General features: G+C 48.3%; 1 protein-coding gene across 1 annotated transcript; it reads left to right on the forward strand.

Annotated features, from left to right (window-relative positions):
* The first annotated feature begins 14,783 nt into the window (after positions 1-14,783).
* LOC127336431 (probable inactive leucine-rich repeat receptor kinase XIAO) lies at positions 14,784-18,831 on the forward strand. The gene has a single exon (XM_051363237.2). It carries the CDS (start codon positions 14,882-14,884, stop codon positions 18,407-18,409), a length of 3,528 nt encoding a protein of 1,175 aa, XP_051219197.1. The 5' UTR covers positions 14,784-14,881; the 3' UTR covers positions 18,410-18,831.
* Positions 18,832-19,957: the final 1,126 nt, after the last annotated feature.

The raw sequence follows: 19,957 nt of genomic DNA on the forward strand, positions 1-19,957 counted from the left end.
GATTCCGAAGACGAAGGACTAGAAGAAGAAGAAGACAGGTGCCACCGTCCAAGGTGGTGCCCTGACGGACTCAGCCGTTCACAAAAACGCAGGGTTCAGCGGTTGCGCGGCCTGGAGGAAGCCGAAAGGTTATACCTGCATACGCTGAGGAAGGCACGGCCTGATCTGGCCGCAAAGGTTCAGCGAGCCCTGGATGAAGAGGGTCGTCCACGAAGAATGGAGTGGCGTCCCAAGCAAAAGAAAGCCGATGATGAAACATCGGCTGGCACAAACATGGTGCTTGTCTTGCCGACGGAGCTTAGTGTTCCACGATTATACGATGCACTTAAGGTGGACGACAGCAGGCGCGTCAAGTCAGAAGTTGGGTTGGTCTTATCCAGCCTAACCGAGTAGCAAGATTAAACCAATGAGCAAACCGTGCGAGGCTGATCCTTGTGATCGGCCCCGAAAAGCTTATGGAGGGACATTACAAAACCTTCATCGAACAAGCAGTGTGGAGGCCGATTCCAGCAATCGGCCAAAATTATCTTCTGCACATATTCTGTTTATGGTCAGCAACGATCTATTGGGCAGCGGCCACGTCGGCAGATGAAAGTCAGCAAGTGCAGCGCCCTGACTAACCATGAAAGCCGATATCTGCAGTCATTTGACAGATTCGGCTCGGGGGGCATATAGTCAGATAAACATGTGCAGGTAACACGTGCAGGCATGCGTGCAGTGGAACATTGGGGGGGCCGATTAAGAAAAATCGGCTAAACAAAAAAAAAAATTTCGCAAGAAGCAAAGCCGATGCGCAACCATCGACTTTGGTACAGTTACGCAAGATCACGACCTACTGACTATGTACTCAAGGTTTGCATCAACGTCGACGTTCAGTAGAAGAAAGATGGTCAGCGACCTGTGCATCCTTGCCGGTGTTCTTGCCTTAATTAAGGCTCGGGGGGCAGCTCACCCTGAAGGTTCTCTGCTCTGGAGAGCCGATTTTGCTGAAATCAGCTGGTTCCGCATCATGACTTGGAAACCGATGGCGACACATTTGGTCAGTCCACTGATATGCTCGCCTTGATAAAGGCTCGGGGGGCAACTGATGGCGCAGAGTTTGCCGTTCTTAAGAAGCCGATTGAGATTTCATCAGGCTGAAAACCCAGTGGTATCGACTTCAGGATCAAGTCGTTTCAGCACTGGGGCTCTCGTGAGAACGACGATTTGCATAGTTGTCCGCCGAGCTCAAAGGGGTGGGGCATTGAGATGCGGTGCGTTGTTATCGGCTCGTTGGGCATTGGCTAAGTGACGATCGGCAGTGGTCGGCGGAAGAGGGAATCGGCTCGATTAAACTCCGAAGAAATCGGCAAACTCAAATTGGGGAAAAGTTCTTCATTGATAAACCAGATTTCTTACATAGAAGAGCTGATTGCTCTCAAAAGGGAGTACTAAGGGGATACATTGCCCCGTCTACTGTTGCTGATCCTATTCTAGAGGACCTATTCTACGGGCCGTCACTGCCCTCGTCTTCGCCATCGTCGGTATTTGTCGGGCGCTGCTCCCGGCGAGCTCGTCGTCGCCGCTGTAGCGGGCTGCCGGCAGACCTTCGTTGTCCTCGTCCTCCACGTCGTCGTCGCCGTCGTCGCTATCATAATCACCGAGATTCCCCGGCCGGGGAAATGGCGCTTGGCCGGCGGCTCGTCGGAGAGGCTGTCGTCGTCGTCCTCCTCTTCCTCTTCCTCTTCCTTCGCCTCGGAGGAGGTAAAGTCATCCCAGGAGAAGCGATCGTCATCGCTCTCCTCTTCCGATTCCCCGTTGGCAAGGAAGCGGAGGTCGCTCTCCCCGTCCGTCGAGGATTGGTCGTCCTCGGACCAGATGGAGAAGTCATGGTCCGACTCTCCCCGGCCTCAATGGCGCGGCGGATGTTGGCCGCATGGACTTCTTGTGGGCTCGGTGCGGCATCGGCTCGGGAGAAGAGGACTCGAAGGAAAGTCCCGACGAGGCAGAGGAAGAAGAGGACATGGTGTGCGTAAGGGTTTTTTGAGTGCCGATGGCTGGAACAGAGGAAGGGGATAAAGATGACTATTCGGTCGGCACGGTTAAATAATGAGAAACCTGGTGGGAATTACTGCCATCACAGTTTCCGAAGGGGTAATGTCAGAGCTGTCAAATTTTGCAGAGAAGCTGAAAGGACAGGGCATAATGATGACGGAGGCTGCAAATGGCTCTGTTCTGCCACGACATGACCCTTCGAGAGGAAAATATAATGATTTTGGAAAAATTATTTCCAAAACCAGGGGGGCATGTGTTATCACCAGATTTTGGTCGAATCCAGAGGTGGGCCGTAAGAGAGATGGGCTTGGAAGATTACACGTGGAAAATCTTTGAAGCGGCCTTGCACGGAGAATTTGGGCTAGTTTGCCCGTGTATCTTTAATTATAGTAGATTATATCTTAGATCAAAAGTTAGAGTTTGTATCGTGCACGGTGGGATATTCCCACGTTAGAAAGTCCGCTGGACTATAAATATGTATCTAGGGTTTATGGAATAAACAACAACACAACGTTCACCCCAAAAACAAACCAATCTCGGCGCATCGCCAACTCCTTCGTCTCGAGGGTTTCAATCGTAAGCGACATGCTGCCTAGATCGCATCTTGCGATCTAGGCAAAGACAAGCTCCACGTTGTTCATGCGTTGCCCGTACTGAAGCGTCTTTGATGGCGGGCAACGTAGTTATCATAGATGTGTTAGGGTTAGCATCGTTCTTCGTATAACATGCTTACGTAGTGCAACCCTTGCATGTCTAGCCGCCCTCACGCCTATCTCAGGCGTGGGGGCGGCACCCTGCTTGTTCATCATCTAGTAGATCTGATCCGTTACGATTGCTCCTTGTTATGCAAGGATTAGTTTAATATCTGCAATAGTTAGGCCTTACAAAGGGGGGGAGGATCCAGTGGCACGTAGGGTGGCGTTCGCAAGTCCTAAACAGGATGTTCCGCGGATCAACTTCATTGTTGGTTCTTTGGCCTTGTTTAGGATCGGCTTATGAGCACCGTGCGTGGCCGCGAGGCCCAACCTGGAGTAGGATGATCCGATTATGCGGTGAAAACCCTAAATCGTCGTAGATCTCATTAGCTTTATCTTGATCAAGCAGGATCACCAAGTATTCGTGCACCCCGTACGAATCATGGGTGGATCGGCTCTTTGAGCCGATTCACAGGATAACCTGAGAGCCGATCGAGGCTCGTATTTAATGTTTACGTGTATGCCATGCAGGAACTAAGCGAGGCATCCCCATCACCTTCCTGACCAGGTATAGGTCAGGTGGCACGCCCTTGCACTTCGCATCGCCGCGTGTGACCAGAAGAGCATTGCGGGCCGTCGCTCGGAGGGGTCTCAGCCAGCCGCAGCTCTAGGCTCTTCCCGGCTCTACCGTGTTGACAGGCCGCTGCCCGCCGGTGGGTTTTGGCGATCAACAGTATGTTGTTGAGGAGGTGTATCGTTCAGGAGCAATCAAAGTTAGCTCTCTCCAAGGCAATGCTACGCAAGTGGTGAATGGACAAAGACTCAAGCATTATATCTCAGGTGATTCCTATAATGTTGATGTTGATATTATTCGAGTGGAAACACCGGAGGCTTTCATCAAAGGGCAAATTGACAGTCCGCCAGAACTCGACTTTGAATAGGTACTTGATCTTGGTAATGAAAAGTACGCAATTTACTTTCCGAACAATATTTTTGCTGTTTTTGGAAAATATGAAAAATTACGAGATCGAAACGGAGTGGAAAAGACGCACGAGGGCGTGCCACCATAGGCCGGCGCGGCCTGACCTGGGCCCGCGCCGACCTATGGTCTGGCCGCCTCGTCGCCCCTTTTCGACTCTAGTTCGATCTGGTACTTTTCTTTTGTCGTGAAAATTTTTGCTATATAATCCCCCGGACCCCTGGAGGCCCGTATATCGTTTTCTCGACGTGTTTTGTTTCGAGCTGTTTCTGCCAGGATCTGTTTTCAGTTTAGAAGCACCATGGTCTCCAAGAACAAGGGCAAGGAGTTTCCGGACGAAGATAATCGAGATCTTGGGTGGAAAGAGGAGGACAAGGACGTCAAGGAAGAGGATGAAGAAGAGGTGGAGGAAGATTCGCGCGCACACCCGCGTGCTACCATCGCAAGCATCAAGGTGGTGGGCAACCCTTTTAGTGCAAACAAGAGCGCAAGAATTCGCACTGGAGGAGCGGTTCCACGTCATTACCTAGCTCCGAAAACATCTCTATCAGGCATTCACCATCCCTTCCACAATCTAATTTTCAATAATCAAATTGAAGGGACTCCAAAGGCAGCATTGCCTAGCCAGTGGGATATAGATCGCTCTAACACTGCAGGAGGGAGGAAGCCTGAGGGTGAAGAGTGGGGAAATAACTCCAAGAGTTGGGACTCGCCGTCGGACAGACTTCTTAACCGCGTCGAGCACAATTCGGAGATGATTCGCAATCTCACATACAAGATTGATGAGCTTCAGGAGCTTATTGAGAAGCTTGTCAGGAATTCATCACCACCATCGCCGAAGGAGTAATTCATCATCGGTATTGGCATCCCCTTGGTTTGTTCCAAGCTTGGGGGAGTGCCGCGGTATCACATTATCACTACCTTTTACTTTTTACTGTCAAGTAGTGTCATATCATGAGTAGGGAAGTTATCATATAAGATGGGTTGCAGTTTGGAAGTATCTCTCCTTTAGTTGGTTGTCTATGTATCCCTTGGTGTGAGTTATTGTTATGGAATATTAATGAGAAGTCTTATCATTTACATATTGCACATCTTATTTTAGTTTGCAATCTCTATTATATGATTTACCTTGTTGTTAGTATTGGTATCACTTTGGGAGCATTGAATAAATCTATTTGGTTTTGGCAAACTTAGCATTGGTCAATAGCAACAACACTTTGAGGTTTAAGTAGAAAAGAGAAATACATGTAGTTGTTTCATTGTCTTTCTTTCTTGTTAGCTCATAGCTTATTATTCTGAAGTTAAAATTGTTTGTGCTTACAAGGAAGATGCATGATTGTTTCTATCACATGTATATTTGTTTGTTTCCTTCAACTCTTATGCTTGCTAATTAACCTTGCTAGCCAAAAACCTGTACTGAGAGGGAATACTTCTCGTGCATCCAAACCTTGGCCCAAACCTATGTCATTTGTGTCCACCATACCTACCTACTACATGGTATTTTCCGCCATTCCAAGTAAATACTTCATGTGCTACCTTTAAACAATTCAAAACTTAGTATCTCTTATTTGTGTCAATGTTTTATAGCTCATGAGGAAGTATGTGGTGTTTTTATCTTTCAATCTTGTTGGGCAACTTTCACCAATGGACTAGTGGCTTCATCCGCTTATCCAATAATTTTGCAAAAAGAGCTGGCAATGGGATTCCCAGTCCCAAATTAATTAAACTAAATAGACACTCCTCCATGGTATGTGATTGATGGACGGCACCCGAAGGATTCGGTTAGCCATGGCTTGTGTAAGCAAAGGTTGGGGGGAGTGTCATCATCATAATAAAACCAAAATAAAAAGGCACTCCTTCATGGTATGAGATTGTTGGCAGGCACCCGAGGATTCGGTTAGCCATGGTTTGTGAAAGAAAGGTTGGAAGGAGTGCCACATAAAATGAAAATAATATGGGAGCCGCTCTTTGAAGGTTGTCTGGCAAGGGGGTTAGAGTACCACGCCGGTCGTTGACAACAACAAACACCTCTCAAAATGTTACTTTTATTCTCTTTATATGATTTCAAAACTGAAAAAGCTCTAGCACATGATTTAATCCCTGCTTCCCTCTGCGAAGGGCCTGTCTTTTACTTTATGTTGAGTCAGTAAACCTATTTCCCTCCATCTCAAGCAAGCATTTGAGTAGTTGTGATCAAACCATTATATTGTGATTTGCTTCATCATGTCTTTTATTCTTCTTTGTTTAGTACAAGTTTTATCTGAATGAATATAACTTTGCAAGTTATCAATGATTATGAGGAGACTATTATGATTGAGTATGCAAGTTGTGCAATATAAACTTTAACATAAGAGCATTGCTCGATAGATAAATATAACCTGTTAATTGTTCTTTGACCAAGAACGAAGTTTGCCATCACCAACTATGATTTCTTATGCACCTTTATTTGTGATTACCTTATACTTGTTTCAAGTTGAGTTATATGAGGAAGTTGTTTACTATAATGTCTTGTGTGAATGAATATGATGCTTCTTGTCCGTATTTTATTTATCGACTCTTCACTCCATAAACATGTGTTCCTGTTCACTGAGTTCAGTTTCGCTTGGGGACAAGCGAAGTCTAAGCTTGGGGGGAGTTGATACGTCCAATTTGCATCACTATTTTATATCATAATTTGCTGTTATTCATTGATATATTTCATATTTGGATACAATACTTATGTTATTTCATCTATTTTGCATGTTTCATCATTATTGGAGGATCAAGCACCGGAGCCAGGATTCTCATTGGAAAAAGCACCGTCGTAACGCAATATTTCGGAAGATCAACTGTGGAAGGAAATTATACCAAAAATCCTATTTTTCAAGATGACGAAGGAAGCCAGAAGGAGGAGCTGAGAAGGCCCAAGGTGGGGCCAGACCACAGGCCGGCGCGGCCCATGGCCTGGCCGCGCCACCATGTGGTGTGGGGGCCCCACAGCCCCTTTCGCCTCCTTTTCTTCGCGAAACCCTTCGTCCCGAAAACCTAAGCCACAGAGGGTACCTCACGAAGAGTTACAGCCGCCTCTGCGGGCGGAGAACACCAGAGAGAAAAGAGCTCTCCGGCGGGCGAGGAATCCGCCGGGGAAATTCCTCCTGAGGGGGAAATCGACGCCATCGTCACCGTCATCGAGCTGGACATCATCTCCATCACCATCATCATCATCTCCATCATCATCACCGCCGTCTCCACCGCTGGACACCGTCACCGCCGTAGCAATTTGGGTTTGATCTTGATTGTTTGATAGGGGAAACTCTCCCGGTATCGATCTCTACTTGTTGTTGATGCTATTGAGTGAAACCATTGAACCAAGTTTATGTTCAGATTGTTATTCATCATCATATCACCTCTGATCATGTTCCATATGATGTCTCGTGAGTAGTTCGTTTAGTTCTTGAGGACATGGGTGAAGTCTAAATGTTAGTAGTGAACTATGGTTGAGTAATATTCAATGGTATGATATTTAAGTTGTGGTGTTATTCTTCTAGTGGTGTCATGTGAACGTCGACTACATGACACATCACCTTTATGGGCCTAGGGGAATGCATCTTGTACTCGTTTGCCGATTGCGGGGTTGCCGGAGTGACAGAAACCTAAACCCCCGTTGGTATATCGATGCAGGAGGGATAGCAGGATCTCAGAGTTTAAGGCTGTGGTTAGATTTATTCTTAATTACTTTCTTATAGTTGCGGATGCTTGCAAGGGGTATAATCACAAGTATGTATTAGTCCTAGGAAGGGCGGTACATTAGCATAGGTTCACCCACACAACACTTATCATAACAATGAAGATTATTTAGCCGTATGTAGCGAAAGCACTAGACTAAAATCCCGTGTGTCCTCGAGAACGTTTGGTCATTATAAGTAAACAAACCGGCTTGTCCTTTGTGCTAAAAAGGATTGGGCCACTCGCTGCAATTGTTACTCTCGCACTTTACTTACTCGTACTTTATTCAACTGTTACATCAAAACCCCCTGAATACTTGTCTGTGAGCATTAACAGGGAATCCTTCATCGAAACTGCTTGTCAACACCTTCTGCTCCTCGTTGGGATCGACATTCTTACTTATCGAAAATACTACGATACACCCCTATACTTGTGGGTCATCAAATACCACAATAGTTTTTAGGCTATTTGTCCCATGAGCTATATATTGTAAAGGTAGAGGAATAAAAATTTAAAGGTAGCACTCAAGCAATTTACTTTGGAATGGCGGAGAAATACCATGTAGTAGGTAGGTATGGTGGACACAAATGGCATAGTGGTTGGCTCAAGTATTTTGGATGCATGAGAAGTATTCCCTCTCGATACAAGGTTTAGGCTAGCAAGGCTATTTGAAACAAACACAAGGATGAAACGGTGCAGCAAAACTCACATAAAAGACATATTGAAAACATTATAAGACTCTACACCGTCTTCCTTGTTGTTCAAACTCAATACTAGAAATTATCTGGACTTTAGAGAGACCAAATATGCAAACCAAATTTTAGCATGCTCTATGTATTTCTTCATTAATAGGTGCAAAGTATATGATGCAAGAGCTTAAACATGAGCACAACAATTGCCAAGTATCACATTATCCAAGACATTATAGCAATTACTACATGTATCATTTTCCAATTCCAACCATATAACAATTTAACGAAGAAGAAACTTCGCCATGAATATTATGAGTAGAGCCTAAGGACATACTTGTCCATATGCTACAGCGGAGCGTGTCTCTCTCCCACACAAAGAATGCTAGGATCCATTTTATTCAAACAAAACAAAAACAAAAACAAACCGACGCTCCAAGCAAAGCACATAAGATGTGATGGAATAAAAATATAGTTTCAGGGGAGGAACCTGATAATGTTGTCGATGAAGAAGGGGATGCCTTGGGCATCCCCAAGCTTAGATGCTTGAGTCTTCTTGATATATGCAGGGGTGAACCACCGGGGCATCCCCAAGCTAAGAGCTTTCACTCTCCTTGATCATGTTGTATCATCTCCCTCTCTTGATCCTTGAAAACTTCCTCCACACCAAACTTAGAACAACTCATTAGAGGGTTGGTGCACAATCAAAATATACATATTCAGAGGTGACATAATCATTCTTAACACTTCTGGACATTGCACAAAGCTACTGAAATTCAATGGAATCGAAATATCCATCAAACATAACAAAACAGGCAATGCGAAATAAAAGGCAGAATCTGTCAAAACAGAACAGTTCGTATTGACGAATTTTATTGAGGCACCAGACTTGCTCAAATGAAAATGCTCAAATTGAATGAAAGTTGCGTACATATCTGAGGATCACTCACGTAAATTGACATAATTTTCTGAGTTACCTACAGAGAATTTTGCCCAGATTCGTGACAGCAAAGAAATCTGTTTCAGCGCAGTAATCCAAATCTAGTATGAACTTTACTATCAACGACTTTACTTGGCACAACAAAACACTAAACTAAGATAAGGAGAGGTTGCTACAGTAGTAAACAACTTCCAAGACACAAAATAAAAACAAAGTACTGTAGTAAAAACATGGGTTGTCTCCCATAAGCGCTTTTCTTTAACGCCTTTCAGCTAGGCGCAGAAAGTGTGTATCAAGTATTGTCAAGAGACGAAGTGTCAACATCATAATTTGTTCTAATAATAGAATCAAAAGGTAACTTCATTCTCTTTCTAGGGAAGTGTTCCATACCTTTCTTGAGAGGAAATTGATATTTAATATTACCTTCCTTCATATCAATGATAGCACCAACAGTTCGAAGAAAAGGTCTTCCCAATATAATGGGACAAGATGCATTGCATTCAATATCCAAGACAACAAAATCAACGGGGACAAGGTTATTGTTAACGGTAATGCGAACATTATCAACTTTCCTCAAAGGTTTCTTTGTAGAATGATCAGCAAGATTAACATCCAAATAACAATTTTTCAATGGTGGCAAGTCAAGCATATTATAAAATTTCTTAGGCATAACAGAAATACTTGCACCAAGATCACATAAAGCATTACAATCAAAGTCATTGACCTTCATCTTAATGATGGGTTCCCAACCATCCTCTAGCTTTCTAGGAATAGAGGCTTCACGCTCTAGTTTCTCTTCTCTAGCTTTTATGAGAGCATTTGTAATATGTTGCGTGAAAGCCAAATTTATAGCACTAGCATCAGGACTTTTAGCAAGTTTTTGTAAGAACTTTATAACTTCAGAGATGTGGCAATCATCAAAATTCAAACCATTATAATCTAAAGCAATGGGATCATCATCCCCAATGTTGGAAAAAATTTCAGCAGTTTTATCACGGCAGTTTAATAGCTTTTAGCGATTTGATCAGTTTCTCGCGCTTTGCATTTGAAGTGGAAACATTGCCAACACCAATTATTTTACCATTAATAGTAGGAGGTGCATCAACTTGTGTAGCATTAGCATTACTAGTGGTGGTAATAGTCCAAACTTTAGCTATATTATCTTCTTTTTCATTTTCTTCTCTTTCCCACCTAGCACGCAATTCGGCCATCAATCTTATATTCTCATTAATTCTAACTTGGATGGCATTTGCTGTAGTAGTAATTTTATTATGATGATTTTCATTAGGCATAACTTTCGATTTCAAAAGATCAACATCAGCAGCAAGACTATCGACTTTAGAAGCAAGTATATCAATTTTCCCAAGCTTTCCTTCAACAGATTTGTTAAAAGCAGTTTGTGTACTAATAAATTCTTTAAGCATGGCTTCAAGTCCAGGGGGTGTGTTCCTATTATTGTTGTAAGAATTCCCATAAGAATTACCATAGCCGTTGCCATTATTATAAGGATATGGCCTATAGTTGTTACTAGAATTGTTCCGGTAAGCATTGTTGTTGAAATTATTATTTTTAATGAAGTTTACATCAACATGTTCTTCTTGTGCAACCAATGAAGCTAACGGAACATTATTAGGATCAACATTAGTCCTATCATTCACAAGCATAGACATAATAGCATCAATCTTATCACTCAAGGAAGAGGTTTCTTCGACAGAATTTACCTTCTTACCTTGTGGAGCTCTTTCCGTGTGCCATTCAGAGTAATTGATCATCATATTATCAAGAAGATTTGTTGCTTCACCAAGAGTGATGGACATAAAGGTACCTCCAGCAGCTGAATCCAATAGGTTCCGCGAAGAAAAATTCAGTCCTGCATAAAAGGTTTGGATGATCATCCAAGTAGTCAGTCCATGGGTTGGGCAATTTTTAACCAAAGATTTCATTCTTTCCCATGCTTGTGCAACATGCTCAGTATCCAATTGTTTAAAATTCATTATGCTACTCCTCAAAGATATAATTTTAGCAGGGGGATAATATCTACCAATAAAAGCATCCTTGCATTTAGTCCATGAATCAATACTATTCTTAGGCAGAGATAGCAACCAATCTTTAGCTCTTCCTCTTAATGAGAAAGGGAACAATTTTAATTTTATAATGTCACCATCTACATCTTTATACTTTTGCATTTCACACAATTCAACAAAATTATTGAGATGGGCAGCAACATCATCAGAACTAACACCAGAAAATTGCTCTCGCATAACAAGATTCAAGAAAGGTGTTTAATTTCAAAGAATTCTGCTGTAGTAGCAGGTGGAGCAATAGGTGTGCATAAGAAATCATTATTATTTGTGGTTGTGAAGTCACACAACTTAGTATTTTCAGGAGTACCCATTTTAGCAACAGTAAATAAAGCAAACTAGATAAAGTAAATGCAAGTAACTAATTTTTTTTTGTGTTTTTGATATAGCAAACAAGATAGTAAATAAAGTAAAACTAGCAAGGACCATCTTTACCTGAGTGGCAAATGTGTGGAACTGTTTCTGGTCAAGGACCTTGAACCTGTTCTTCAATGCAGCAAAGGTCCTCTCAATGGTGACTCTAAGGCTTGAGTGTCTGAGATCGAACAACTCACTCGCATTCAAAGGTCGGTGCTTCGCAGAGAACTCGTTGAGGTGGTACCTTGTTTTCCTGAAGGGAGGTAGAATTCCAGGTCGGCATGCATATCCAGCGTCTCCAAGGTACAACTTACCGTTAGGGATTTGCAACCCATCAGGCCTTGACAAGCTGTCGGCCAGGATGCTGGCATCATGAGCTGAACCCTCCCACCCAGCAAGCACGTAGGTGAACCTCATATCGAAATCCACAGCTGCTAGCACGTTCTGACTGGTGTAGTGCTTCCTCCCGCGGAATGATGTAGACATTGATCTTGGTACCTCTACAGTGACATGAGTACCATCAATAGCCCCAATGCAATCCCGTAAAAAGATTAGCACGATCATGTTTTTGACAGTAGCACACATCTGATAGGTAGAAGGAACATGATTTTGTACTCACCCTGAAATAGGGGAACCACCTGTAGCTATTCTTGATCTTGGTTGGTGTGTTCATTGATGCTGGTTTGATCATTTCACTTCTGAGCTCCCCAGTAGGAGCTAAGAAGCATGTTGAAGGTTGATGGCGGCGAGATGTAGTGCGACGCAACACCAGGGATTTCGGCGCCAACGTGGAACCTGCACAACACAAACCAAGTACTTTGCCCCAACGAAACAGCGAGGTTGTCAATCTCACCGGCTTGCTGTAACAAAGGATTAGATGTATACTGTGGATGATGATTGTTTGCAGAAAACAGTAGAACAGTATTGCAATAGATTGTATTTCAGTATAGAGAATTGGACCGGGGTCCACAGTTCACTAGAGGTGTCTCTCCCATAAGATAAATAGCATGTTGGGTGAACAAATTACAGTTGGGCAATTGACAAATAAAGAGGGCATGACCATGCACATACATATTATGATGAGTATAGTGAGATTTAATTGGGCATTACGACAAAGTACATAGACCGCTATCCAGCATGCATCTATGCCTAAAAAAGTCCACCTTCAGGTTATCATCCGAACCCCCTCCAGTATTAAGTTGCTAACAACAGACAATTGCATTAAGTATTGCGCGTAATGTAATCAGTAACTACATCCTCGAACATAGCACCAATGTTTTATCCCTAGTGGCAACAACACATCCATAATCTTAGAGATTTCTGTCACTTCCCCAGATTCACGGAGACATGAACCCACTATCGAGCATAAATACTCCCTCTTGGAGTTAATAGCAAAAGCTTGGCCAGAGCCTCTACTAATAACGAAGAGCATGCAAGATCATAAACAACACATAGATATAAATTGATAATCAACATAACATGGTATTCTCTATTCATCGGATCCCAACAAACACAACATATAGAATTACAGATAGATGATCTTGATCATGTTCGGCAGCTCACAAAACCCGACAATTAAGCACAATGAGGAGAAGACAACCATCTAGCTACTGCTATGGACCCATAGTCCAGGGGTGAACTACTCACACATCACTCCGGAGGCGACCATGGCGGCGTAGAGTCCTCCGGGAGATGATTCCCCTCTCAGGCAGGGTGCCGGAGGCGATCTCCTGAATCCCCCGAGATGGGATTGGCGGCGGCGGCGTCTCTGGAAGGTTTTCCGTATCGTGGCTCTCGGTACTGGGGGTTTCGCGACGAAGGCTTTAAGTAGGCGGAAGGGTAGGTCAGGGGGCGACGCGAGGGCCCGGGAGACGGGCGGCGCGGCCAAGGGTGGGGCCGCGCCGCCGCCCTCTGGCCACCTCGTGGCCCCACTTCGTTGACTCTTCGGTCTTACTGGAAGCTTCGTGGCAAAATAGGACCACTGGGCGTTGATTTCGTCCAATTCGGAGAATATTTCCTTACTAGGATTTCTGAAACCAAAAACAGAAAACAAGAATCGGCACTTCGGCATCTTGTTAATAGGTTAGCTCCAGAAAATGCACGAATATGACATAAAGTGTGCATAAAACATGTAGATATCATCAATAATGTGGCATGGAACATAAGAAATTATCGATACGTCGGAGACGTATCATCTGTCAGCAGTCCTCTTTCCCTGAACGTTTTCACAAGTGCATAGGAAGGGGCTCTTCTCATCCGTAGCATCTGGATGGCCTCTACGTCGTTGTAGTTGTAGATGTTGTTTAGGTTGGCAATCCTCTCATGATCTCGGTGTATCATAGGTCCGTAAGTCACACGAGAATAAGCAGCATGCCTAACTGCTCTCTTGTGCACCATCAGGAATGATGAGTGTTGCAACATGATGCACAAGCTGGAGCTGGTCGATCTACTCAAACAAGATCTATGCATTAGGAACAGTCTTATCGAACCCAACTAGGTCTTCGAACATGAATCGAACACTACAGTAGAGCAGGGGAGTTTCCCCTTACCTCCATCATGGCGGACGATGGAAACGGCCGAAAGCCGTCGCAGATGTGTGCAGGCTCCGCCGCGGCTGGAGAAGAGGACCATGCTTTGGCGCCGGAGACCGAAGGTAGATGCGTGCTGCCAGATCTGGGTCGCCGTCGCCGCCGCCGGTAAGGAAATTGGGGGAATGCAAAATTTGGGAGGGGGCTAATGGAGAGGGTAACCAAAGAGGGAGGTTACCCACCTTTGCCGCGCAACGCCACTAGGATTTCGGCTTCTCCCGCCATGCCGAGGCGGAGCTCGCGCGCGAACGGTGTTGTCGATTTTCGTCTCACCAGTGGACGTTCCTCCGAGACTTGTTCCATGGGTGCTTTGCTATGCAAGAACGCGAGTGCGCTCAGGAAACCAAACGGCCGGGCCAAGGGGCACCCAGATACCAAACGCGCCCTTACCCTCCTTTGGCCCCATCGGTCTGTGCCTGCACCGGAGAGCCACGCAGTAGAGACGGCATTCACTGGCGGTGACAGCCTGTGGTCTCGCTCGTAAATGCGCGCTTAACGTTAACAAAACAGCTCATAAAGAGCGCGCCCTCTACCGGCTTTTGACGTTGAGATGAGAGAGAGAAAGCAGCAGAAAAGGCGGGGAGACGAAAACAAACAAAGAAAAACGCGCACACATTCACGAGTAAAAAAAACCTGCCTCGAAACCCACCCAAACCCGTCCAAAACCTCTCCTCGCGCCCCAAACCGCTCCTTCCTTTTCTTCTCCCCCCTCCCTCCCTCCCTCCCCTGCAAACGCAAACGCACACTCTCTTCTCCCACTCCTCGCTCTCTAGTCTCTCCCATCAGCGCCTAAATGCCAAAGCAATCAACCCGATGATGACACGCCCGCCACCGAAACCGGGCCGCCGCTCCACGATGCCGCCGCCGCCACGCCTCCTCCTCCTCCTCCTGCTCGCCATGGTGGCCTCCGCCGCGGCGGCCACCACAACGCCGCCCGCGTCCCCGCCGGTCGCGCGCACAGCCGAGGTGCAGGCGGAGATCGACGCGCTCCTCGCCTTCCGCGCCGCGCTCAGCGACCCCTACGCCGCCATGTCCGGCTGGGACGCCGCCTCCCGCTCCGCGCCCTGCTCCTGGCGCGGCGTCGCCTGCTCGCCCACCACCAACCGCGTCGTCGAGCTGCAGCTCCCGCGCCTCCGCCTCGCCGGCCCCATCTCCCCAACCCTCGCCTCCCTCCCCTCCCTCCAAAAACTCAGCCTCCGCTCCAACGCCCTCACCGGCGCCATCCCACCCTCCCTCTCCACCATCCCCGCCCTCCACACCATCTTCCTCCAAAACAACGCCCTCTCCGGCCCCATCCCGCCGACCTTCCTCGCCAACCTCACCGTCCTCGACACCTTCGACGTCTCCGCCAACCTCCTCTCCGGCCCCATCCCACCCACCCTCCCGCGGGGGCTCAAACACCTCGACCTCTCCTCCAACGCCTTCTCCGGCGCCATCCCCCCAACCCTCCCCGCCTCCTCGCCGGGCCTCCAGCGCCTCAACCTCAACGCCAACCGCCTCCGCGGCACCGTCCCGGCCTCCCTCGCCACCCTGCAGGACCTGCATTACCTCTGGCTCGACGACAACCTCCTCGAGGGAACCATCCCGTCGGCCCTCGCCAACTGCTCCGCCCTGCTCCACCTCAGCCTGCAGGGCAACGCGCTCCGCGGCATCCTCCCCGCCGCCGTCGCCGCCATACCCTCTCTCCAGATCCTCTCCGTCTCCCGCAACCTGCTCTCCGGCGCCATCCCCGCCGCCGCCTTCGGCGGCGGCCAGAACAACTCCTCCCTCCGCATCCTGCAGCTCGGCGGCAACCAGTTCTCCATGGTCGACGTGCCGACCGCCCTGGGCAAGGATCTCCAGGTCGTCGACCTGGGGGGCAACAGGCTCGCCGGCCCGTTCCCGGCATGGCTCGTCGAGGCGCAGGGCCTCACCGTGCTCAACCTCTCCGGCAATGCCTTCACCGGCGACCTCCCCGCAGCGGTCGGGCAGCTCACTTCCCTCCAGGAGCTGCGGCTGGGAGGCAATGCACTCACCGGCGAAATCCCCCCGGAAATCGCCCGATGCGGCGCGCTCCAGGTGCTTGCTCTCGAGGACAACCGCTTCTCCGGCGAGGTCCCCGCGGCTCTCGGCGGCCTCCCGCGGCTCAGGGAGGTCTACCTTGGCGGGAACACTTTCGCCGGCCAGATTCCGGCAGCGTTGGGGAACCTCTCCTGGCTGGAAACACTGTCAATGCCGAACAACCGGCTCACCGGTGGCCTGCCCAGCGAGCTCTTCCTGCTGGGCAACCTCACAGTCCTGGACCTCTCCGACAACAAGCTCGCCGGCGACATTCCTCCGGCCGTTGGCAGTCTGCCTGCTCTCCAGAGTTTGAATTTGAGCGGCAATGCCTTCTCGGGCCGCATTCCGTCCACCATTGGCAGCCTGTTGAACCTGCGAGCTCTTGATTTCTCTGGTCTGAAGAACCTGTCGGGCACTCTGCCGTCAGAGCTTTTCGGTTTGCCGCAGCTGCAGCATGTGTCTCTCGCCGATAACTTGTTCTCCGGCGATGTTCCAGAAGGGTTCAGCAGTCTGTGGAGTCTGCGGCACCTCAACATCTCGGTCAATTCTTTCTCAGGGTCGATTCCGGCTACATATGGGTACATGGCATCGCTCCAGGTGCTCTCGGCCTCCCACAACCGCATCTCCGGGGAGGTGCCTGCAGAGCTCGCCAATTGTTCCAACCTCACCGTGCTTGACCTCAGTGACAACCGTCTGACTGGACCAGTTCCAAGTGATCTCTCACGGCTGGGTGAATTGGAGGAGCTTGACCTCAGCCACAACCAGGTGTCTGGCAAGATACCACCAGAGATTTCCAACTGCTCGTCGCTCGCCACTCTCAAGCTTGATGACAACCATCTTGGCGGCGAGATACCGGCCTCTCTTGCCAACCTGTCGAAGCTGCAGACACTTGATCTGTCGTCCAACAACATTACAGGCAGCATCCCTGTTCCATTGGCTCAGATTCCAGGCCTTGTGTCATTCAATGTGTCGCACAATGACCTTACCGGCGAGATACCGGCAGTGCTTGGCTCCCGCTTTGGCACCCCCTCAGCATTTGCTTCCAACCCTGATTTGTGCGGTCCGCCATTGGAGAGCGAATGCAGTCAATACAGGCAGCACCGGAAGCGACAGAGGCTGCAGCGCCTGGCTCTTGTGATAGGTGCAGTGGCCGCTGCTTCGCTGCTGCTTGTGTTGTTGTGCTGCTGCTGTGTGTTTGGCTTGCTGCGGTGGAGGCGCAAGTTTGTTGAGAGGCGCGATGGTGTCAAGAAGAGGCGCCGCAGCCCAGGACGAGGCAGCGGGTCAAGTGGGACAAGCACCGACAGCCAGACAAAGCTGATCATGTTCAATTCCAGGATCACCTATGCTGACACAGTTGAGGCGACACGGCAGTTTGATGAGGAAAATGTGCTTAGTCGCGGCCGCCATGGTCTCATGTTCAAGGCTTGTTACAGTGAAGGAACGGTGCTGGCAATCTTGCGGCTTCCTTCTACCTCAGCTGATGGTGCCGTGGTGGTTGAGGAGGGCTCGTTCAGGAAAGAGGCTGAGAATCTAGGCAGGGTGAAGCACAGAAACCTCACTGTCCTCCGTGGCTACTACGCCGGGCCGCCGCCTGATGTACGTCTGCTGGTATACGACTACATGCCCAACGGCAACCTCGCCACATTGCTCCAAGAAGCGTCTCACCAAGATGGCCACATCCTCAACTGGCCAATGAGGCACCTCATCGCCCTCGGTGTCTCCCGCGGCCTTGCATTCCTCCACCAGTCCGGTGTCATCCATGGAGACGTCAAGCCACAGAACATTCTCTTTGATGCTGATTTCGAGCCGCACTTGTCTGATTTTGGGCTGGAGCCAATGGTGGTGACAGCGGGTGCCGCCGCGGCCGCTGCTGCTGCATCTACATCGGCCACAACACCGGTTGGTTCGCTCGGCTATGTCGCCCCAGATGCGGCGACTGCTGGACAAGCTACAAGGGAAGGTGATGTCTACAGCTTCGGCATTGTGCTACTGGAACTGCTCACCGGCCGGCGCCCCGGCATGTTCGCCGGTGAAGATGAAGACATTGTGAAGTGGGTGAAGAGGCAGCTACAGCGCGGGGCAGTGACTGAGCTGCTCGAGCCAGGTCTGCTGGAGCTCGACCCGGAGTCATCAGAGTGGGAGGAGTTCCTGCTGGGCATCAAGGTCGGCCTTCTCTGCACCGCCTCCGACCCGCTGGACCGACCGGCGATGGGCGACGTGGTGTTCATGCTCGAGGGCTGCCGCGTCGGCCCGGACATCCCCTCCTCCGCCGACCCAACAACCCAGGCATCACCGGCATAGTCTCCGGCATCCCTCAGCCGGCATTGTCAGATTCAGTCCAGTAGCTTTGTACCATTTTTTTTATGTAATTCTTTTCTTAGTTCTTCAGATTAGTGTTTGGCGCCTCAGCCGCATGTGCCCGCCAAGGCAAGTGGAGGAAGTAGCCGTTGGCGTTTCTAATCTGGTGGTTAGGGTGGTAGATGCTGGGAAGCCAAGGCCATGTGGTGCTTGGCACGGCTTGATGCTCCTTCTGCCATGGCCACGTTGCCGAGGTTAGTGGGCGCGCATGTGGGGTTCCCACCGCAACGGCTACTGATGTTCTTGGCTACTCTGTACTCAATCTTGTGTACTCTGTAGGAAATTGATTCGTGGAGGGGCCTGCTTGGCTTCTTGGGATCTTGGCTTTAATATCAATTTTAACCATGCCTGCTAGATCTTTGTAATGCTGTGATGCGCTGTATATTTTGTCTGCATTTTGCCATCTCGATTGGTTCAGGAGGATCGAGGGGGAATGATGAGATCGTTCGTGACCGTTAACTTGTTCTCTTCCTCTGCACAAAATGATTACAAGTCCAGTTATGTATTTAAATTTGGCCCGGATAATGAGAAGCGGTGGCCCTGCTTATCCCTTGTCTTGCTGGATGGATACACTATCTGTTGTGCACTTTGTTTTTCTTGGGCAATTGGAGGAAGAAATGATTTGGAGCAGCGTATGGCCCTGAATGGCCACCACTGGTGTACGTTTATTTGGCAATTAGCGGGGAGATCTTGGCACAATGGTACTCCACCATTGTACTTGAATACTGTCCTGGCTTTACTTCAACCTAATCTTCCCGGTCGGCCACACGGTCAGATGCACACTGTTCCGAATTTAGGACCCGTGTTATTACATTATCAGTAAATGAATTAGTATGAGCAACTAAATGTGCACTGGAAGTACATAGCAGCAGCTGTGGCAAGGACAGCCAGTTTTGCCGTTCATCAAGGCGGGTTCAGTTAGCCACAGTTTTGTGCACTTTAATTTTACATAGGCATTTTCTTCATCTGCAGTGTAAATTTTTATCAGTTCATTTCCCATTTGAGATCGATGCAGTGAATTGGTGTGCCATTCTACAGAGTGATTCTGCATGACATTAACTGACCACCACCATGATCGCCAGACCACTCGTACATCGTCGTTCATCCATGCCACACGAGCGCTGTTCATGGTCAAGGAAAGTTCACCTTTCGAGCTCTGACCTTCCCTTGTCCTCGAGCCAGTAGATTTACCTGCCTGGCTGCAACTCGAGACACCATAGATGATTTTTTAAGCTTCAGCGCTACTTGTCTTGGAAGTCTGAACCTGAGCGAGACCGTGAGCAGAGGGAGTGGGTGAATGCAACAAACCTAGAGCGTCTTGTCAACCAGATCGCTTGTAAGTAGCTGTTCGGCCGGATCTTGACCTATGCATTCCTGAACAAGTAGCATGTGGCATCCATGAACAAGCCCAGACGAGCAACGTGCAGTGACTGTTGGGCATTTGCATGTCACCGTGTAGGTGTACTGGACTACTGGTGTAGGCAGCTCTGG

This window comes from Lolium perenne, chromosome 2 (genome assembly GCF_019359855.2).
Source record: "Lolium perenne isolate Kyuss_39 chromosome 2, Kyuss_2.0, whole genome shotgun sequence".
NCBI classification, from domain to species: domain Eukaryota; kingdom Viridiplantae; phylum Streptophyta; class Magnoliopsida; order Poales; family Poaceae; genus Lolium; species Lolium perenne.

Bases quoted from the DNA above. Each gene is read 5' to 3' on its own strand.
- LOC127336431 (XM_051363237.2), top strand. From the start codon at position 14,882: ATGATGACACGCCCGCCACCGAAACCGGGCCGCCGCTCCACGATGCCG.